The following is a 23,448-nucleotide window of genomic DNA, read 5'->3' as shown; positions in this document are numbered from 1 at the left end:
ATCATTTTGTCGCATTTGATCGCATCGTTAAAATTGAAAAAAAATGCCGGAATGTACGATGTAGAAGTTATAATTTGCGTATCGTTGTTTATTACAATCACGCGTACTTCACAACAAGTCACAGTAATTATCTACAGATACAAGAAGTCACAGCATTTAACGAGAGCAAGAAATCCCAAGAAAAGAAGATAAAAGATTACCGAAAGAACGAATATCATGAAGGGGCCGTAAAACAGAGCCCCCAATGAAACGGTCGTAAAACGTACGACCATTTGCCAATGAGGAAGACGAACTGTCAGCAGTTAAACAAAATAATGCTTAATTAATTCATTAAACGACGTCCTCGGGTGGCTAGCAAGATGCTAAGTCCCGGTTTCATGATCTCGTTCGACCTACGGGGGATTCGTGGTGCGTGTTTCTAACGCAGACGAGTTCCCGGGCAAAGGTACGTCCCGCGGGAGGCGAAGTCAGAAGCGGGGAAGAGCCAGCTATTAAGCCCACGGGATAAGACTTGGCACTTCACTTCGTACGCTTACTAATTAAATTATTCCAGAAACGCAGCGCGCCGCTACCTGCCCCTAGAAGCACCATCCACGCTCCGAGGGTGTTTGCGAGTGTGTACGACCGTTCGAAATGCTTATTCTGATACGGTTGGACAAGCGTTCTATGGATACCAGAAGTTGTGTCGTTACCCAGGATTTTTGTCCGTGAGATAGAATTTTATACTCTGGTTTGGCAAGTTTCAGAAAGTTTGAGGACGTTGTAGACAATTTGGGACTACGGAAAGCAATACGTAGTCTTTTGAGCTTGGTTATACACATTTGGAAGCTAATTTATTAGCATTTCTGAAGATTTTCTGATTTTGATATTAGTTGGGTTTGATCGGGTTTAATCGGGTTTGATCGGGTTTGATGGATTGGCTTTTGCGCGAATAGTCAGAGTTACATGCCCGGAAGTCAAACTGACGAATCCCATTTCCTGAAGATTCCTTGATTTCGATTATCAAGAATCTGGCTCCCTCGCTCTCAAACCTCAACAAGCTGAAACAAACTCTTGCAACATCAAAACTACCAATCGATTAACGCTAATAAATAACCCTCGACTATTCGTGAAATACGTCTACAGCACCGAAACCGCTTCATAATTCTAGAAATGAACCCCACGAAGAAGCGAAGTAACTAACGTGTTCCATCTTCGGTACACGAAGGAACATCAGCATTCCGATTCAAAAAGCAATCAAAAGAGACGCGAAAGGCTGGGACCAGCGCGTACGTGACGTGATTTCCGGGAAACGGCATTCTACTCTCTCTGTTTCACTGTGCTACGAAAGTCTGCGGTCGCTCGAGAGCACGGAATTTGACAGAGACGAAGCTTCAGATATGACGGATAAGAGGGTGGAGCGATGGAAAATGGCCTGGCTGGCAGACAACAAATTGTTCGACGGATACGGGCGCGCTGATATAAGCGGAGGAAACTAGACGAAGTCGTCCACCGCGGCCAATTGTCGCCGGGTTGAACGATGAAGCTCGGCATTTATCATGGAGTAGCTGGCCGTGGCTCGGGTGATTGGCTTCCGATTGCGTGCCATGCTCGTCGATCATCCTTCGGATCCTGTTGCTCCTTGAAAATTATGTCGTTCTAATATTCTGATGAAAATTGCATCGTTTGTCTGGTAGAGAATTTCTCGCTCGATACCAACTGCGATTGGGCCATGGTTAATTTTCCGCGAGAAGGACAGATTGGAAGCAAGAAAATGAAAATTAGTTTCGCTCGATGTTATTGGAATGGTTGAAATATTTTTATTAATATGTTCTTCCGTGCTATATTTTAATATGTTTTTTATCGACGAATGTGATGTTGATAATAGCGAGGTCTGTCGTTTTACACGGGTAATTTTCTGGGGGAAGGAAAAATTAGCGAAAAACGACTACGCCGACCGAGCAGAGACTGTCTTCCACGTGCAGAGACTGTCTCGGTAGCGAGATAAAATCAGGAAACGTTTCGAAACGGTTGAAACAAAAGCACAGAGTGTGTTAAACCATCCGGAGAAAATTATTGAATTGCAGACACGCGGTTGTAAATGACCGTTTCGTACTGCAACGGAACGTTTCCTCCGGTGCATAAGAAGGCACGCTAATTACCATCACCGTTACCACGATTACAAGGTGCAAATTGTTTCGTGTTGATTTCTTTTCGAGTGCAGCCGCCATGGTCTCTCGTTTATTTGCAGGCGGAAGGTTCGACGCCTCGTTTTTCTTATTTTTCGTCTTCCTTCCAGGCCACTTATGAATCACACTTTTGGTTCAATAAACCGAGAGCCAGAAAATAGAACTCGTTCCTGAGAGTTTCCGCAGCTGAACTATTTTATTCGAGGATAATGTAAATTCTCCGTGTTACGTATGCAAAAATATTCATCCCGTGCGTTTTATCCGCCGCATAACGCATATTTCGTTTTATTTAATCCACCATGGAATACAGAGAAATAGGAATTGTTTGTTCGTCTGTGCCGTAAAAATGTTTTGTATTCGAGGCCAACTGGGATTGAAAAATACCTATACAAATTGCACTACAATTTTTTTTTAATTTCTACCTCAAAAAATTTACAAGAACAATTCTAATAATTGACTAGCTTAAAAAGGTACCGATAGTTTGCAGAAATCGTTAGATACAATTTTATTCGTCAGATTTTCAAGAAACGAATAGTGGCTTAATCAAACAGAAAGTTCCACGTAATTTTCTAAAAAAACTAGAAAAGCACGCAACAAAAGCGAAATAAAGGATACGATCGTGCAAAGAGCTATTATCGAGTAGCGAATGGAACGACAAACAGCAAGCACTTTATGCTCGACAATTAACATTAACCTGCGGCAATCCTCGAAGCCGTCGTTCATTCATCCAACCCCAAGAATTAATCCCAATTCACGCTTCCACACCTTCCGCCTATGTGCTATTCAAACCTTTCTCCATGTCCTGGAACCCCTTCTCACCCCCTTTAGAGGGACATAATTCATTACTGGAACGTCTCGTTTCAATTGTACCCAGAGTGTCTGGCCTCGCCAGTTTCCCAAATTGTTTAGAAAACTACGACCTCGACAAAGTATTTTGCATATTCGACCGCCTGGCAAGCGGGAGGTGAAACAGGATGCAAAGATGATTACTCGGCTCGCGATTATAATTCTCAACCCGCGGAAACCTTTTGCACCGTCCCTGAGGGGACAATCGCGCCTCTCAGAGCGGAAAAACCGGGCTACGTTGTGACCGAAGGAACTCACCATGGGGAAACGAGCAGTTTCGTTTATGGCCTCTCAAAAGTTGCGTAGATATTTTCGGGTGTTTTTTATTTAATTGAATATTTTTTAATCAAGTACAAAGACTATATCGTGGAAATTTATGTTCATAGTAATTTAGTATTCGTTACAAGTTTCGCGAATTTTTATTTTTATTATTAACCGCAGGTACTTTTCGCTACAAGTATTTTTGTCGAATCTGCGAAGAAATCTCGTGATGGAAGTAGAAATCGATTGAACTCGTTGGAGTAGTAGACACTACATTGAAAACTCTGATAGCGAACAATTTCTTCGTCTGAAAATATATTTCTTACGTTTATTCCAAATTTTATCGAACGTTTCGTTTTATACTATCGAATTTGCATCAACGATATTTTAAAATATATAAAATTCAATCCTCAACAGGCTAAACCTGAATATCTACCAGAAAATCGAACTTCTTTCGCCAAACTTCCCTAGCTTAACTTCGTTCAACAACGTGAAATATTTCAGGATCTTCAAAAGAAGAAATATACGATCTTTGGCCGGAGTTACTCGGCATAATTCATGAAATATAGGTACGATGAAGCAGCCGACAACTTCCGAAGAAACTTTCGGAAGTTCCAGCGAGAAATTCTGGTCTGTGCACCTGAGCCCGTGACCGTTTCCATGATTTTCCAAGTACAAGGTTCCACCACTGAACGAAGGGCGAGAAACGTGTATTTTCTCTCTCCGATCGTTTTCCATCGGGATTTTTACGAGTGTTACTTGTTTGATCGTTACACGATTCTCGAGGAATCAAGCTGAATCTTGTATTTGACAACCACTTTTACGATCCGGTTTTTCTTACCGCGTAAGGGTTGAACGAGGGTAGATCGAACGATACCTGAACCGCGTTTCTGTCGAAAGAAAATCGCTTTTTTATAGCGCCCTATACGAGATCGAAGATGTGTATCGTATAGAAATAAATGGGCTTTGAACGAAATTAGTTTCCGATACTTGGAATTTTTAAAAATTTTCGCAAGATATATAGAAGCGTTTTTTTATTAATAGATCACAGTTTACGCGTCTAAATATTTTAAGTATCGAACGTACAGATTTTTTATATTTGTATCAGCGGTTAAATTTAGATTAAATTAGAAATTGAAATTCATGATTTTGTAGATATATTAAAGCAGTATACGAAATATCCACTTGTAAAGGTTCCTATGCAACTTCATCGAAAGTCGTCTCGTTCAATTTTATCAAACTTTAATTCTTCTCCGATTAGAAATTATTACAATATAATATGTATGAATAGTAATAAAAAATTACAACGATATAATCACAGGACGTTTAACGTCGTTAAATTTTATCACAAGGTTCCAACGAAACACCACCGGTATCATCATCATCGCTGCGCATCATCGCAGACGAAACAGCTGAACTAAACGCCTTAATTCAAAGTTTCTTTGCGCTCATCAAATTTCCCCGCCCTCTTCCTCCATCAAGAATCATTAACCCTGGCCGTCCACTAGAAGCACACACAGGGCTTAATGCTTCGCCCTAAAACAAACACAGGGACGCTATACGCCATCGTAGTCCGAGGATCATCCTTCAGCTCACGATACGCGAACAATAAACTTTTTCTCCGTGGAAACGATCGAAGTTTCTTCTCGCCAGTCGTGAGCTCGTATTTCTTCTCTTAACCAAGTCTCTTTCTCTTCTCTTTCTTTCTTCTTTTACTCTTACACGTATACGCATACGTCGTAAGTCGCGATCGCTTTTTCCATAAGAAGAGACGAAAAGTGGCGGTGGTTCTTTCACGGCGGTAAACCAACCCGCCACAAATCTCTTCCGCCACTATCACCCCCGGTTTTTTCCAACGTTGCGTGGCCCTTTTACAGCCATTCGCTTAATCCACTGCACCCCCTTTCCAGAGGATCGCTTCCCGGTGATCTGTGTAAGTCCGTCCTTGAAGAATCCACGTGGAATCAATGTTTCGACCGTACCTCTTGCGTCCCTCTTTCAGCATTACTAGGATTGTCGACTTCTTTAGAGATTGGAGGAAGGGTGTCTTTGAAAGGTATATCGTATCGTATCGGGTTGTGATTAGGTGTATTGGTTTGGGAAGATTCGTTCCATTGTAGAAGGATTGCGGGGATCTACACCGTTGGTCAAATATACGAGATCGCTTTATCAGTCGTAGAGTGGAATCTTGATTATTCGAGTAACAACTTAAGATTGTTACACTTCCTTAAACTGCGAAAGATCAGCTTGTACATCGAAAACGACTGCCGAGGAGAAGTATCAAGGCATTGTCTGTATTATGACCAGTTTACGTTTACAAATAATCATCGTACGAAGTAACAGTATAGTGGCGAACAAAAGGTAGTTTAGAAGATAGCCGATATGGAAGCACATCGTAATGTTAGAAAACAGGATTACGTCTAACAGTACAAATTCATATTTTTCTGATAAAAAGATGGAGTCTAGATAGAAAATTGTTTTATCTACTAAATATTGTAACGACCACTGTACTTGCACACTACGTATATTCCATGTAATTTTTCACCTTTACATTTCATAAAAATCTGTTCGTTGGAGAAGACAGAATATTAAATGTTTGAAAAACGATATTTATATAATGCTGGAATTTCAATTTAAACGATCGACTGAAGTAAATTGAAAACGGGCAGTAAATTAATCGAATGAACGAAGCGAAAATATATTTAATCGAGTATCCAATCTCTCGTGTACCTCCTGATCGATGCATCTTCAAATCATTTCCACTTTCACTCGGTGGCTCTTTTTCAATTGCGCTTTACACGTTCAAGAGCAGAAACGAGCGAAGCACAGCTAGAAACGCAGTCGTCCACGTCAGTTTCACGAGTATTATATAGCGGAGCGTCCGATTTCCTCTGCAGACGATATGCGAGGCAACGATTGCCTCGAACCACGGTCCAATGTCGATTCCCATGCTGGAACAGCTTCCTTCCACGGAAGTTCTTCGTGTCGTAAATCATGGAAAACTGTACGTGCCATTAAAGAGGAAATGGTGGTTGTGCCACGAGATAATCAGTCGGTGTCGACCGACTGCTACCTAATAAATAACGTATCGCAACGATTTTTTAACGCTCCCGGCATGACAAATTACCATCGAGAAACATTTCCGTCTGATCTTCGCGAATGACATTTTTCTGAAAATTTTACCGAAAGTTTTATGTCCTTCCGCGATCTTCGACTTACCCAGCGATTTTCGTGCAGTAATAAAATCAAACACATTTTTATGAATTTTTTTATACTAATTACTAGTTATACATAGGTCTAGACCTTTTTGGAATGTAAACATAATCTTAAAGTACAAATCTAGTTCCGAGTCCTAGCTCCATGTAACCAGCAACTTCCCTAAAAAAAAACTCATAAAAATTACTTGTATATATCGTTGTTACCTTTCCTTAAAAACTTCAAACTGTCGCAATCATCAGAAATATCTCGGACAATCCCCGGTGTCTCTAGCAGTCGTCAAAATTGCTAGGAAAGGTGAAAATACGCTATAATCCAACAGCATCGTCATTACGCGACAAGACGCGGCAGAACAGAAGCCACTAGACAATGGTTGTCCTTTCTCTGGTCATTATCTATCATTACCAGATCCGTTCTGACGAAACCGCAACTGTATGTACCGCGACGCTAACCACGTGCATTCAGGTGTGATTGAAAAAGGAAGGATCCGTGGCACGAAGCTTACGCTTTACAGTGGTGGTCGTCAAACGCCACGGCCACGTAAAACCTGTTACATAAGCCGATACCGCAGCCACCGATGGTTTTCTTGAGCCACACCTCGGCACGAGCGGACAGATCTAAGGCTACGATGGATCGTAACAGCCGATCACGCTCGGTGGTTGTACTTGCGGAGGATGGACCGGTTTCCTATCCCTAACCTCACACGACGACCACGTTTCTTCTAAACGGTGCAACGGTGCAACCGAGCCAATTGAACTATCCACCGGTTAATTGTCACGAACTTATTAACCGGCTCATCCCTTAACCAGGAACTTTTCAGTTACTGGTCATCGAGCGAGGGCAACCTGATACTTTTAATATTCTTGACTTGTTTAACAAAATCGACGGACGTAAATGAATCTTACCAACAAAATTTCTAAATTTCCCCAATTTCTGATCAACTATAGTTGCCGGTATACGGCTGACATTACCATCTGTTTGCAGCTTCTCGCATGTAAAACAGAATCTTTTATCTCTGAAGCCCATCACCTATTTTCAATTTTTCTAATTACTTTCACTTCGCTGTAGTGAAGAACCCGTTCTTGACACAGCTTCTAAACCCTAACCATATATAAAATAGAATCTTCTATCTCTAGGATACAACGATCATTCCAATAATCATTTCCAATTTATCTAATTATCCTGCGCTTCTTCAAAACCTTCCTTCCTTTACAAAGTCTACCATTACCACCCCTCCACCCTCCCCGAATCTTTTTTCTCCGTATCCAAAGACTGGCCCACAACGACCCATAAAAGGCGAAAAAAAGCCAGCCTGATGATTACTTTCTCCGGCGGTCGCGTCTCGATTTTTCGGTTGCCACCATCCTACCACCAGGTTCGGTGGAGGCATCGATGCTGATGGCAAGGTTAGAATCAACTAGCAGAATCCGTTAATGCGCATGCGCAGCTCCCCTAACCGTTAACCCCACCACCGCGTCTCTCGTAACCGGCTAGTAGGTAGTAGACCGGTCTCGTGTCTACTAGCGGACAGTTGCGTTTCTGTACGCGTTTGTGCGTCTTGTCGCGACGCCAGGTGCCAGTGCGTCGCCGACTGGCGTCACGGCGCCTCTCGCCGTTGATTGTGCGTCCCCTCGTGTGCTCCTTCCTTCTTTTTTTTTTCTTCTTTCTCTACTGCTCCTCTCCCTTCTTCCTAAAGAAGCGTTTGTCGAGTGTGTCTCGTTCTGTAGTGTATTTTTAAAATCGAATCTGTTGTGGTGGGACACGTGGTGGACAGCGGAAGTGAAAGTCGAGAAAAGTCTATCGCGCCGGTGTTATCGATCGAAGACAAGTTCCAGAGCAGGAAAAACCGAATCGACGGGAGAGGTAGAGGGAAATTGAGAAAAAAAAAAGAGGTTGATCGTCGGTGACTTCACAGTCGCGTGATTCAAGATTCGGGAGGAGGCAATGGTCTCGCGACAACGTCGCGTAGTCGTCGATAAGAGTGATCGGGTACTCAGGCAGAGTTCTTGGTAAGGATGACTGAAAAGTGTCAACGTGAACATCGTCTTATCGTGATTATGTAGGAACACGGAAGGAATTGTATTTTTAATCGTTGTTTTGCTGATTCGTATCGTGGTCGTTGGGATTTTCTGTTTGGAGGTCTTCTGCGAATGTAAACCATGTCCACAGGGAAAAGTGTTGTCAGTAACAAAACGGAGAATCGCGTGTGCGGCATGTCCACAGTCTGCCATAATTTGTCTTGCGTACGGTAAATCTGTGGAACATATGGATAGAGAAAGTTAGAGATAAAAGAAATGCAGTGTTCCATGGAAATACTGAGAGCTTGCGTCTACTGGCAGGTTTTAACGTGTGAAATATGGATGTCGAACTTGTTGAAGTGTTTCAGATGATACGATAATCTTTTTAATCTATTTACATATCCGATAATGTAGGTGTGTTGTAGAGAGTATGTCAAACTCTACCTTTGACAACTGTTTTATCGCCTTTACAAATTTGATAAATATTTAGTACGGAATATCGTAGAGATCGAAGGGATCGAATCTCATAGAATTTTTTATTCTTTTTACATATTTCATAGGATTCTGTACGACTATATTCTGTGAAATGTTACAGAGGGTGCGATCAACTATGCTTTTAAAAGTTTATATCTTATTAAAGCCCATAAAAAGCTTTACTTTCTTATTCGCTCTACGAATTTCACGAGGCTTTTTCTTTACGAGTATCTTATGTGGAATGTTTTACAGGATGTATTAAACTTTTTTTGCAAGCTAGATGAGATTTTTTACAAGCATCTTGCGAAGGATATCGTCGAAGATATGTTAAACCGCGCGTTTCAGAATTGTTTGTTTTCTTTATAAATTTAGAATGTTTTCTTTTTATGAGTATTTTGTATAAAAAAGATTAATCGTATCTTAGTGACGCTGTAGGAAAAGGCTGCGCGTTATATCACCAATTTATGTCAACAAAGCTCCTGCGTAATAATACGAAGAACGTTTCGTAGCACCGTGTTTCTGTTCAGAATTTCTTGTTGTGTATTGATAAGCCTATGCGACGTAGCGTGGTTTCCGTGTCACATCGTTGCTTATCGCGTCGAGTGAATCAGTGAAACCTTTCCTTTTCTTATGTTTTCTATATACTTGCCACTTTAGAAAAATAGTGGCTGATGATAACACGAACGTTTTATATAAATCAAGTCTTAATTAATCGACTGAACAGTTAAAAGGATACCGTAGGTATTCTCGCTGCTATAATTTTGTAGGGAACATTAATACGATCTTTGAGAATTCGTTGCTCTCCGTACAATTTTCATCAAGTTTTTTTATAAATATCTTAAGTGATTACCCGATTACTTTAATGACGCAAACTTTTTTAAACGGAATATATATGTCGAAATATTTTCTAGCGATATTTTAAATTTGTTAATCGGACTACATCGAACTGTTTCCTTCGTTTTCGAGAATATTTTATTCTTCGCGCGAATGTAATAAATCAGTGACAGATCTAGTACGAAAAGAAGTAAATTATTTTTATACAAGTTATTTTCATAGCATTCGCTATTTCTTAGTGATTCAGGTTTTCTAAATATAATATATCGTACTATTTTTCCAAGATATCTTTCTATGCTGTATACACCTCCAATGACAGCTTTATCACAAAAAACATATACATACACCCATTCCTTTAGCAATTCTTTACTTTAAAGCTTATTAATACAAACTTCTTTTAGGAAACTAGAAAACTAACTGTATTATTCTCTATATCATAAAATTATTTATTACTTTTACAAGTTTAACGATACCGTTCTTTAATTCTTTAACATATCGATACAGAATTATAATAGAATTCTCTCGGAACAAAATACCTTACAATACGTTCGTTGAGAAATGTGTCAGTCAGAGTTATCTGATTCCGTTGTCAGGCTTTGTGCACGATAATCTTCCGGCTGGTGACACCGTCAGCCGGTTGCAGCCGTCGCTGATAACGGACTGCTTGTTAACCGTGTGCCATGGTCGTCTTATCGAACGCCTCGTCGTGAAAGGAGGATGCCCGTGCAAAGGTAACTCGTGCTGTTTGATCGAACGATGCGTGGATATCTCGTCGTATGTTCGACATTCGCCCAATGAGATTCTGAACGCTGGACGTTGATTAAAGTGGGACCCAATGCGACAGAAATTGGACTCTATCGAATGTATCTTCTGTTGGTTTCTGTTGATTTTGCTTCCGTTTGTAATCTTCGTAGGGGAAGGATTAGGTTTGCCCGGGGGATCATTGGATTAAGGCTAGAAGGGACAGAAACTGGAGCTACTTACTTTGTTTAAATAGACGTCTTTGCTTGTAGTTTTATCTATTCGTACAAGTTCATATATCTAAGTAGAATTTTGCTTGTATATGTAGTTTCCACCTGTAAATGGTTGATACACGTATGCATTTTGTTAAATACGATGAAAACATTTTTAATGTGTTATACCTTCTATTCGCTCTATCTATTCTGTTTTAGATGAAGATTCTTCTTCTGTGTTCAAACTCTGAATTTCACCTTCTTCTGAACATCCATAAAACGACTGTCAACACATAGACTGTATATGGTTGTTACAAATATTACACGTATTAAAAGTTCATGTATTTAGCGTACGATAAGAGGACAACGAATTGAACGAACAATATGCACAAATAACAATATATCATTGAACAAAATAATGATAATTATTTATGAGTAATGAAATTAAGAGAAGATTAAGAAACGCTTTGATCTAGTATGTGCTCTACTTTATCACCATCCATAAGCTGAGCAATACTGTTTTTAAAGGGAAACAAAAGACTCATCCTCGAGTATCCTCCAGCATTGTCTCTCTAGACAATAAAATTACCCGAAATAGAACAAAACTCCTCAACTTGGGAACAATACAAAACAATTACTCATAAATCTACCACACGCAACAAATCTTATATTCATGACGTGTAACTCAATGATACTATCGCGTATAAAAAAAAGCCACTGAAGGAGGTACTTTACAATCCACACGGTTCAGCTAGGAACTCCATTGATTTCGAAAGAAATCTTCTCCAGCACCCGCCCAATCTCTGTGCTATACATCACGACCGATAAGGGATCTCTGTCTGCTCCATTCTCCTCCACCTCACCCCAGAATAATTCTGCAACCACTCTCCAATAGAAACTCGCAGAAAATACCTCTTCAACCCTTAAAAATTACCTCTTTGTCCTGTAAAAAGAAACTACCAAGTTGACCGGAAAATTCCCAATTTCTTAGACATAGTAACATCTTTATTTGTTGTTGGATTTTCGAATTGTTCTTAAAACAGTCCTAAGGACAAAGAATTATTAACAGAATGCATTTAGACGCGTTCGTAATTATTAACAAAAGTGGAAACTTCTCTAGCGAGAATCGTGTAACTACACGAAACAGCGTACGTGTACTTGCATCAAGAATAAACATTTTCCATGTTGCTGCATCTTCGTATCAAACGATGACACGCAACATCGTATGAAGTTAGTTTGCACGCGTTAAATTTGGCAACGACTGCAGAAAATTTACATGTTTTAGAAACTTTAGAAATATTCTTTTCCTCTTCCTAGTGAATCATCTTCCTTCTCTCTCCTTTTTAAAGTCTGTCCTTTTTCGTTTTACTTAACATTTTCTAGTTTCTCAGCTTCGCCTTTTTTCTCTCTTATCCCTCCTTTTTCTTCTACCCCTTTAGGGGTGAAATTTTGCAAATACTTGTACAGATTTTTCAAACACATTTCGAGAAATGGAAGAGACCGTGAAAAGCATTTTGTCCTTTTCAGTGAATGAATTTCGAAACATCCCTTTTTAACGGGTGCTTACGTCATGACAGGAATATTTGCGAATTTTATATTTTCAAAAGTTACGCGCCGATGAGTCAATCAGGACACTGATTTTTATATATATAAATTAAGGACCAACGTTTCGCTGGATGACGTCGCTCGTGTCACTTATCAGTTTCGATAACGACGAGTCGAGGCTGTTGGACGTCGTCGTGGGTGGTGCGGCCGCAGTTCCATACCAGCCTCCGGGATCAATGCTCGTGACTGGTTGATTGGACGTTCTTGGTGCTCAATAAACGCGATTATTCCCGGTTTTTCGCGCGATAAACACTTTGTTTGCGACTATTCTCGCGATAGTGATTCGCCCGAGCGTGATTCAGTTTGTCGCGGGACGTGTCGCTGGACGAACGTAATTTGTGCGGTAATCTTTTCCGTGAAGGTATAATTGATGTTATGTTCGAAGGAATCGTGGTTTGCGGGATTCGTGGAAAGGATGAGATGGGAATTGTTTTGTTCTGGTGCAAGTGTGTACGTCGTTGTTTCATCCCGTGCAAGATAATAACAGAAGTAGGCAGAGTCCTCTTCTTTTTAGTATTCCTCTCTGAGTGTGCCTTTTTTTATACATAAAGTTATCGGTTTATCGATTATCGAGGAGCATTGGTTTTAAATAAAATAAAGGAAAACATGTTTGTTTAAATAAAAAAGTTATCTTGCTGCAGAGACAACAATTTGTGAATAATTAGTGCGAAATTACATTTTACATTACGTTACATAACGTCATAGCCGAATTTTCAATCGAAGATGGACAAAGTTCTTTCTGGCGAATTTCTCGCCGACGATTGAATCGCTGTTCGTATTACTAGATCCTCGAGGTTGTGATGAATTATGCTAAAAAAACTGTTGAATAGACTGAGAAGGTGAGTGCCGATAAAAAGTTTATCAAAAATTCGTGAAATCGTGAAACGACGTTCATAAAATTTCTGCGAAATACCAACCGAGGAACGTTTGCCTTTAGCGTTCCGAATCCTTTAAAACGTCGCGTCGTGCGATAGCACGCGATACGCGCAGTCGAATTTCTGGAAAATCCATTAATCAATGTGCAAGTTCAACGATTTGAACTATCGTACCTTTTAAGGTTTGAATCGCTTAGTTTTGTTTTTCTTAAAAATAGTATCTCAATGATACATTAACAATATCGCGAATTTCGAAAATTAGTCATTAAACTGCAGATGTTTATGCAACTTCATATTTTTATAATCATAATTAAACAAAGAAAAAAAAAATGAAACCTAAATAGAAATTTATTTTCCCTATCACCTAAGCATGTAATAATGTTACGTTACTTTTACACCTACGTGTAGTCATCATAAAGAACGAAGTAGATCCGTCTGTTCATGCAAATAGTTTTGCGTTATCAAACCAGATTACATCCGAATCAAATTTTATAATAAAATTCCACTCTGTTACGTGCAAATTTTCGTATGTACAATATTTGTCAATTCCGAAATAAAAAGAATCCTAAAACACAATTATCCTAAAATAAAAGAAATAAGTTATGTAAGATAAAATTATCTATCTTTTGCATCTTCTTTCCTCTTCCAATATTCGTGCTATGACTTTTGCATATTTCTGCGACGAGTCGCAGCATAAGCAAAAATGTTGCGCGTACTTTTCCTTTGAAATTTTGGTTCCACGCAGTCTGCGCCGACAAACTTAAAAGCAGCCTTAGGCGAGTTTCGCGTGGCTTTGGCTTTCCATCGAATCGACGCGGCGCGACGAATGAATCAGTTCTAACGAAACGTGTGTAGTATAGCGTATAGTCACACTAGTCACACGATCGTTTCCACTGATTTGTCACGTTCCACCCGATAAAGAATGGAAAGATACAATTGAAAAGGATTTCACCGCAAAAATGTTCGATCGAATCGAGAGAAACGATCATCGAGATTAAACAGAAGCGCGTTATTCACCGAGACTAGAACCTGTGCTTCGTCGAAACTGTGCTTCGAAATAAAATTCCAATGATTTCTTAATAATATCGCGTTATTCGACTTGGAAGATTATGGCATTCATATACTAATAAGTAATCTACTTGCAAAGTTCATTTTTGTGGATATCTAAAAATTGTCGGTTTGTTTAAACGTGTCATTCTTTTAACAAAATCAATTACGACTACATTTCAAGCCACTCTACTTCTGTAGCTTTTAATTAAATCCAGCTTTAACACCTTTAATTCCTCTTAAGGATGAAAAACATTTTTCTGACCGATCGAACAGCGTTTTTCAAGGAAAAAATAAAATTTCACGAAGCTTATTATTTGAATAAGATTGTTTCGATAAGCGAAGCGAACGAAAAAATGTATAAAAACTAATATTTATCAAATGAGAAATATGACAATTAATAATTCTAAATTTCCGCTGTTTATTTTATATTCTCCTATGTATATTTCTTTTTCCATTTTCCAATTTTCATACAAATCGCGTTATATTTTCACGTCGCTTTTTATTGGGACTCTGAACGATAAAGCATCACGGAGAAAGACACGGTTGCAAATTAACTTTCGGCCAAGGAGATCGCTCTGCGATCAAGACAGATCAAGAACGTGACGGGAAACTCTGTTCCACGAAGTCTCATCGAGATGTGAAAGAGAAAGGAAAGAAGCGAGGGAGAGGAGACAGCTTATCGGAGGTTCTTCGAATTACTTTCTTCGGACAAATCGAGTTTTCCTTCTTTAATATGTCACTGTACACGAACGAACCTGACTTTATTTTTCCAAAGAAATTACAGGCAATTCGATATATTAATTTTATTTTCATCGTGATTGCATATAACAGATCGATATCATTTTACAATACGATGAAACTTTATACCAGATATTACAAGTTAAAAATTCAAAGGCTTCTATAAATCTAATCGTAAACTCTTCTCTCGCCAAACCAGTTTCATTTTTAACAATTTTAATTACCTGCGAGGTACGTACGTACGAAAAAAAAAAAACGCGAGACGAGTGAATCTGACGAACGTCTTCGAAATTTTCCAAATTTCTTTCAGGTTCTCGAAATCTTTTGAAAAACTCAGATATAACCTGCCTACAATTTTCTTCGGCTGCATAAAAATTCCACGCTTTTCACCCAAATTTCACAAATTTCATCGCAGCCTGACCACGAGCACTCTAGTTATGCAAATTTCTATAAATAATTCTGCAACCCAGATCTACTTCTATCCCACGCAAACTCCCATTCAGGATATCAAACACGATAGAGATTTTCCCGAAATAAATCCGCCTGTAAATCAGAACCACGGGTACGGTCAGTCACTTTTCATGCAGTTTCGTCTGCAGTCCGTCTAGATGTTCGAATTTGGATCACGCTCGGCTATTCACGCGATCGCAATTCAAGCGCAGACGATTTCTCAATCGTCGTTTTATTTCGAAACCAACGAAATGACGTCGATCCTTCGAGTGAATCTCGAGATTTCGTAGGTTGAATGAACGTCGTGAGATACGAAACGATTTGTCTTCGTTGCTGATACGAAACGCGTCTACTTTATTGATGACTCGTTAGTGGAACGAGTTGCTCTCCTCTTTATTCGTTTCTCTTATTCCCTTCTTTTTGTTTCATTACTCTCATTGGCGATGTTCATGTCGATGTTTCAATGCGGATGTATCTTAAAATTCTTCGCGTTCGCTTCGAATTGGTTCAATGAAGTATCTCAGAGATTACGCGTCTGATTAATTTGATAGGGAATTATTAGATAAAATCGTTACTAAGCCTTGCAGCGATAATGACAATTGCAATTTTCTTTAGTTTCACTTTATCGATTAATATTACGTTCGATGTTATCTATAGAGCCTCTACTTATAATGGTGCAATATATAATTTTTATTTATTATTTTTATTATATTTTGGACGCGTTTCACTCCTGATCGGCGATTAGTATCGACTCTCAGGTTCTTTAACAGCCTTAAAGTACAATCATTTTTAGTCTCGATATTCTGCTAAAGAATACCTTCACTGATTTTTTTTTAAACACAAGAATTTGTATTATCTGATAAATCGTTTATAAAATTTCTACCATTTGCTTGCAATGCTATTCTGCCAAATTTATACGAAAGAATCGAGGAAATATTGCGCGGCTCTCTTTAACATATTAGTATCTTGCGATATATGTTTCGATATATTGCAGGCAAATCCTCGAAATAGCCAGCAAACTATGCTATGCAAATCAGCCTCGCAATAGCGGCCTTCGAGCGAGAATTAGCTGTGAAACGAACCACCACGGAATTCGGCTGCAAAATACCCTTTGTGTTCCTGTTCAGTGTTTGTCGACAGTTTACATGCACACGGACTTTCCACCCCTAAATCCGCAGTTTCACGTTCATTTCCGCGATCTGCCGACTGTCGTATTTAATATTAATGCCAGGACATGCGTGGCCAGTCCAGCAATTCACGCGATCGATCGCAATTAAACCATGGACCTGACACGTTGTTACCGATTTCACCGAAACCGCGCCTGTTAAAAGGCTAAAGCAATTCCCCCGATCTGGCCACATTTATTTATCGCATGATCGCGATGACTAATTTTTAATTATCGACGTCTATTCGTCTCAAGACAAACAACTGAGTATCTCGTTATAGGAAAGTTGGATGGTAAGATGAAACTATACGCAAAAGTTAGGAATTTCAGGGAATCTCTGAGGCAGAACCTTCTCTGGCGATGACGAAGACAGAGCAAAGAATGGAAAAGTAACAGACAGAGAAATAATAAATAACGTAAGGAAGCTATAGGACTCGAGTATCAGAATGACATGAGAAAAATTAATTAACGAGGCTGACAGAACGTAGAATTAAGAATAAAAAATGACAGATTTTAAGGAATCCTTGAAACGGGACCTCGTTTGAATAAAAACCGACGGAAGTTGTTCAATCTTCTTCGTCGCTAATTCAATTCAGTGGTCGAGGGACGAGGTCCTCCACTTATTTCGAGCAGTACATTCAGCATGGCGTCACTGTTCAAACTGCACGTCATTATGACAGACCCTCGTCCCTTTTTTTTCCTCCGTCGGAAGAATCATCGAATACCCACGAACGTGATCCCTCGTGGAGACCGTTTATTAGGAAATATAATTCTCGCGTGCTGTCGTATCTTCTTCGTAGCCCTTCTAATAACGAATAAAATGTAAAAGGTATGTAGAAAAAAGTCTGATAACGAATGAGAAATCTCCAGGCGAATACTACGACGATCGATGACCTCCAGCAGTTGGCATTTTCCTCTCTTGCTTTCTCATCACATCTGGCCATTTTTCGTTTGTCCAATATCGAGGGCGTTTCTCAAATCGCGTGTGTGCACCTCTTTCTCCCTTTCCCCTTTCTCTCCTCTTTTTGCTGGCAATTTTTTCCCGATCGGTATCGTAATAACACTGCGTGTCTCAAACACGCTGGTCCAGGTTCCTTTTATGTCTATCCGTTCTCAGAACTTTGATCATAGGAACGTTTCATAGCCCTGTTATATTTCCAGAGCACGAAATATATTCTTCTTTATTCTGGATCTTTTGTGATGGCGTTTCGGCTGACACGACGCAAAGATTGGCTTTGGCTTTGAGTATATTCGTGTAATTGGGCTTCCTGTGGGAATCGTCCGTCGAGTTTTGGTTCCTCCGCTTGTTGTTTCGTACAGATTCTGCTGGCGCGCTTTTTCTATTTTTAATCATTTTATCAGAAATTTGTTATCGCGTCTTACGTCGTAAAATACTATATAAAGTTTATTTAAACTTTCCAATAAATATTTTATTCCATTTATGATAATCGTCGGTTCTGAATTATTAAACCATAATTATAACCAGTGACAATTTTTCTTATAAACGAACGAAGTATCGATCGTAGATCAAATGTTTGATTCGTCTCCTCCAATTCGCTCGGACCCCTTCGATCATTTTCCCCATAGTTCCCATAACAATTACAACTAGGGGCAAGAACGAGTAATCTAGGCAATTTCTCCCGAAAATACTTTATCTCCGCCAATTAATTACTCGACCAGCCTTGTAGCGATATTTCACGGGTAATTTCTATCGCCAACAGACACATACTTTTCCTCGGAATCGTCGACAATAAATAATCACTGCGTTAAGTCGTTTATGACGTGGCGATAATTCTCTGGCGCCTCGATCGCGTGCCACAAACGATTTACCGTTTTATTGGAGCTAAAAATTCGCTAAAGATCGGGTTTCAATTTAAATGCGTTTTTATGAAAAAAAAAATATTACGGCATAAGGATTGACATATTTGCATTTCAGTCAAATTCGTCAGAGCCAGCTGTTTATCGTACGTTCTTTAGCCATCACCATTTTCGTGTTTATCGTAAGAAACTGTTTGAATCGAGGCTCGTTTAGAACACCAAGACTTTGAAGTAGAAGTAGACATAGAACTTTGGTCAAAGTGCACTAGAAGTAGTCTATAGAAAAGTAGAATAGAATAGAATAGAATAGAAGGTTCACTTACACCGATTTAAATCACGCTTACGTAACTTTGTGTCGCCATTAAAATCGCCGAAAGTTAATTAGAAAATTTCAAATCAGGGAACAACGCGTACTTTTATAAGAGCACAAAGAATCCTATAAATTGTAACTGCTACCGAAGAGAGTAAGTAGCGAGAAAAGTTAAATTTCCCGTGAAGCAAATCGATCGTTTTATCCGAAAAAGTTTGTACAATGGCTAAGAAGTTTCCGATAAAAAAGAAGAAAAAGATCTTTTCGCGCTTGTCAAGTAAAGAATTCTTTAATGAGAAAAAACACAGATAAAGAATCTTTCCAATGAATTAAAATTCCTTAATAGACGAAAAGTTCTGTAATAAATTACGATTGGTCATTTCTAAAATAAATAATTAACCCGATTGCATTCCTCGGGATTTAAACTCGATGTTTTACCAAAAAAGAAAAAAAGAAAGAATTCGCCAAAAAAGCAAAAGAACGAACAACGATCGAAACTTTCTTAAAGACCAAGAACTTTCCAAGAAGTACAACGGTCACTCAAAATCGAACTTCCTCCTTCGATGTACTAAAACGAAGGCTCGACCACAACCAAATCGTTCTTCCCAGAAATTCGACGAGGACAAAAAAGGAGTGTGTGAACCAAAGACAAGCGAGAGAAATCTCGTATCTGTGAGATGCGTTGGTATACGTGGAACTCGCGGAAGGATCGTCGGCAAACAGGATCGCAATAATGCTACCACCGATTCTGAACAACATTAACAGCGACATACTGACGCTGTACACGAACCCCGGAAGCGGAAGAAGCGTGGCCACTCGGGCCACAAGGGGCCGTTACGCGGAGATCGGCGTCAAAAGGTAACTTTTCGCATGAAAAATCGATGTCCCTGTTGAGAACGTAGCTCCAGTCACGCAGAGGAAACCTTTTAAGTGTATTTATAGGTTAATCGAAGACGAAAGGCAATGAATATTTTAACGTTCGTTTGCATGATTTATGAAAAGCATCTTTCAGTATGGTAGAACGATTCCCTTTAGTTGATTCCTTTTAAAACAGTAGTATTTTCGTACTTTTGTCATTAGAATTGCACGTTACCGTGTAATTTATCATCCTTTTGACGTGTATTAATCGTATGGCAAAAAATTTCGTGATATTTTATACTCTTGTTATTTACTATTAATAATATAACGATATTTAATAATTTGATGATATCAGAACTATTAGATTGTTTATGAAAGTTATAAATGGATAGGAGATCGTTTATAAAGAATTTTAAGACGTGGTATTTGTTTTTACAAAGAACTAATGTAGAAAACATTAGTCGAAAAGAAATATTTATAGAATCTATTTCGTCGATAGGTTTCTATCGAATAATCCGTTTCAAACGATTAAAATATTATTTCATTGGAAATGAAATTGTTTGAAAGGAAGCATTTACCGTTAAGAAAAACCGTCTGTTATATTATATTATAGCCACGAAACCGTGTGTTAATTATTAATCGATGGCCATTGCACTCGGATCGTGCTTGTTGCAGTTGCCATTGCCGGCACCTGCGTTTATTGATCCCGCCGCCACCGACCACCATGAACCGATGGTGAACGCGGAAATGGAAATTTTCGAGTGATGCTGCGACGCGAGTCGTTCGCGTATTTTTTCCTTGTTCTTTCCTCTTTTTCAATTTCCATAAACAGCCATTTGCGTCAACGTCCTTTTAAAAATCGAATATAGACAGTCTTCATAGAATCCGTATTTTCAATTTTACATAAAAATACTATATTATGAAATTTGAATATCGCAAAAATTTAGATTGCTGTAAAATTGAATCGCCTCGCATAATGAAGTCTGTGGATTGTCGACTCGAAACTATATTACGGTCTACAGCGATTGAATTTTGGAAATTGGCAGTAAAAAAAAAAAAAAAGAAAATAGGAAATATTTCGACAGACAACCAACCGCAATTTAAAAATTCAATTATTCGCGCTTGGAATTCGTCGATTCTATTATATCGAGCTATAGCATTTCAAAAAGTCACGACAAAAATGATCGAGGTTCTGAAACCGCAACGATCGAATTTAAAAAGTCGCAATGAGAAAAACTGTTCGAATAAACAGTCGCAATCGTCGCTCGCGTTTCCTTCAGAAATAAAGCCATCTTTAAATAACGCTTTAAAGGAAACTAAAATAGGAAATACCGAGAAACGTTTCGGCATGTTGATAGATTTTCAAATTTTCTCCGATGCTTCGTGAGTCGAGATTAAAAATAAAATATTTTTCGCCTTGTGAAAAATCGATCGGTCGTGAATCATTACGGAGGTGGACGAAACGGCTCGTGTCTCGCATGTCACCGCGGAAAAATCGATTTTAATCAGCGGTTAATATGAAATATGATAGCAAAAGTGGCCGAGCCGCGAGAAACCCTTCGGTTTATTCTTATGTAAGCCTCTTACCCGTAATCCGCTTGGGGTCTTTGCGAATAGAGATTCATTTATTTCCTTTTTTCGGCTGCAGGCCACTCTATGGGAGGATCCTGACCCGGTTATAATGGGTTCCTCCCATGGATTCCAATTACCGGGTGTTCCTCGTTGACGCCGCTAAAATAAAATTCCAGCTCGCCAGCTTCGCGTATCTCGATACGAGAAAAAAGGAGATTTCACGTTTTAACGAATTATTATAGAATATCGATACTTATTTTTGGTGTTTCTTTTTTGAAAAATTGAGAAATATTTTAAAATAGGTTGGTGTTTCCAAGTTTAATTTCTTCCCCAAATTGATGTTCAATCTGTGTAGTACTTAATACTGACGTAGAAAGGATAGATTTTATTACGTTCTTTGAATAATATAAATTAAAAAGTTGATGAAACTAAATATATCGTTGATGAACATTATCGAGTTTCCATACATATTAGGTTGTCCGAAAAGTTTCTTTCGTTTCATAAGGCGATAATAGACGAACAACAATTTCTGTTTTATATTATTTTATTGAATTACGTATGATCCATTTCGTTCTATTTCTATTATTACGTTCGTGCATAATTTAATAAACTAATATAAACCAAAAAAAGAAAAAGAAACTTTTCGGACAACCTAATATTATAAACGTAGGTGTTAAATATCGAGTATCGTAACTAGAAAATTCATAAGTTTGGCCAAACGATACAGAGCTTGGAGAAGATTCGGAGACGAGAAACGATATGGCCGGGAGGTGACTAAAACCAGTAGAATTTCCGGGTAACATTGCGCTTGGTCGGAAGTGCACACAGAAGCGTTCAGAGTCCCATCGTTGCTCAATGAATCATACCATGATATACATGTGAAACTGCGAGCGTCGCACGGAAATTACACAGCGACGAGGTCGACGTTCATCGTTCCTCTGCACAGTTTGGTGATATTGTTGCTCGTTGCTCCGTTAATTGTGAGATTAATTTTTAACTGAAACGCGTAGAATTTACGCCGTACATCGGGCTATTTACTCAGTATGGAAGTCTCTTGTCTCTTTTCATGTATAAGCTTAAAGAGATAAGAATTATCTTTGCAAAAAGTAAATGTAGAAAATAAATATTCTATGCGTCTCAGTCTCGTCGTATTCTCGACTTTGGATGAAAATTTTCTTATCCTACGCGATTATTCTATCCAACTATCCTACAGTTGACCCTTTGCATAAAACTATTAAGAAGATTACAAATTAATCTCGAGCAATAAAAAACCATCGAACTTACTATCCCTAACGATTTTTCCATCGCGCGAAGCTATTGAGACAATTTATCCGTCTTGATAAAACCGCTTATCTCGTTGTTATCAATCTTTGTACAAAATAACCCAAAGGATGCCAAACGGACGAACAAATAATTTAAACCTCTTAAAATTCTCGATTCAATTACCAATTCGTAGAACGGATTGAGCGAATTCGAAATTAACCAGGCAAAGGCAGCAATGATCCTTTGGAGGAGGCTGTTTACGCCAAAGGAATGCCGGAAGCTTATCCTGTGACCCGAGCGGAAGAGCGCGAACGCGAGTAAATGCGTTTGCATCAAAGAGGTTGGACGGTAAAGCCCTGTGCACAGTACGCGAAAAAGCGAGGAGGACCCCGTAAGTGGAATTTAAGCGAGACCTTTTGAGCCATTCGAGGCGTCTTTGATGCGCGAACGCGGCCTCGTTACCGTTTTTCCCACGTTTTACGCGTCTTTCCGCTTGGAAAAAAACGGAGCCTCTTTGAGGACCGGCCGATCGTGAACGACGTTGCATTAATTAATCGAGCCACTCGAACGAAATTTGTCTCCTATGTTGCGTATCACGAGCGAGAGCCATCCCTTGCGAAGTGACTTTGAAATCTCGCGGGAAATTTAAATTGACAAATTGAAATTTAGCCTCGACCCGTGCCATTTAAAAGTGGGTCTTCGAATCTTGTCTGAACCTGACACCACTTCGTGCAGTTTATACCATTTACCATGTAATGTATTTGAACAAATTATTAATTCTTCAGCTTTTATATTGCTCGAGATTAATTTGTAATCTTTTTAATAGTTTTAGGCAAAGGGCCAACTGTAGAATAGTCGGATAGGAGAAGAATATTATTTTGTAATAATACGCGATCGAATCGTAATTATTCCTGGGTTTTAGGCAAAAATACCCTTTTTTAACCGCTAAGTGGCATAGGAATTGGCAAAAAGAA

At 39.1% G+C, this 23,448-nt stretch overlaps 1 protein-coding gene across 13 annotated transcripts in view; it reads left to right on the top strand.

Moving 5' to 3' along the window:
* The window catches only part of LOC100643048 (protein sprint), a 159,280-nt gene that overhangs the window by 82,373 nt on the left and 53,459 nt on the right, over positions 1-23,448 (top strand). The window contains exons 1-2 of one of the 13 annotated variants that reach the window (XM_012312064.2): positions 8,014-8,354; positions 19,391-19,639. The exons of 7 other annotated variants lie outside the window; for them this stretch is intronic. In XM_012312064.2, coding sequence (XP_012167454.1) covers positions 19,515-19,639 — 125 coding nt within the window. In that variant the 5' untranslated portion in view covers positions 8,014-8,354; positions 19,391-19,514. Of the gene's footprint in view, positions 1-8,013; positions 8,501-19,373; positions 19,640-23,448 lie in introns of those variants that run through there. 5 more of the 13 variants (XM_012312065.2, XM_012312063.2, XM_012312066.2 and 2 more) reach the window with 5 other exon arrangements.

The sequence above is a fragment of the Bombus terrestris genome, chromosome 9, assembly GCF_910591885.1.
Source record: "Bombus terrestris chromosome 9, iyBomTerr1.2, whole genome shotgun sequence".
Lineage (NCBI taxonomy): Eukaryota > Metazoa > Arthropoda > Insecta > Hymenoptera > Apidae > Bombus > Bombus terrestris.
The sequence above is the reverse complement of the archived record's forward strand: the minus strand, read 5'-3'. Positions and strand labels throughout refer to the sequence as shown.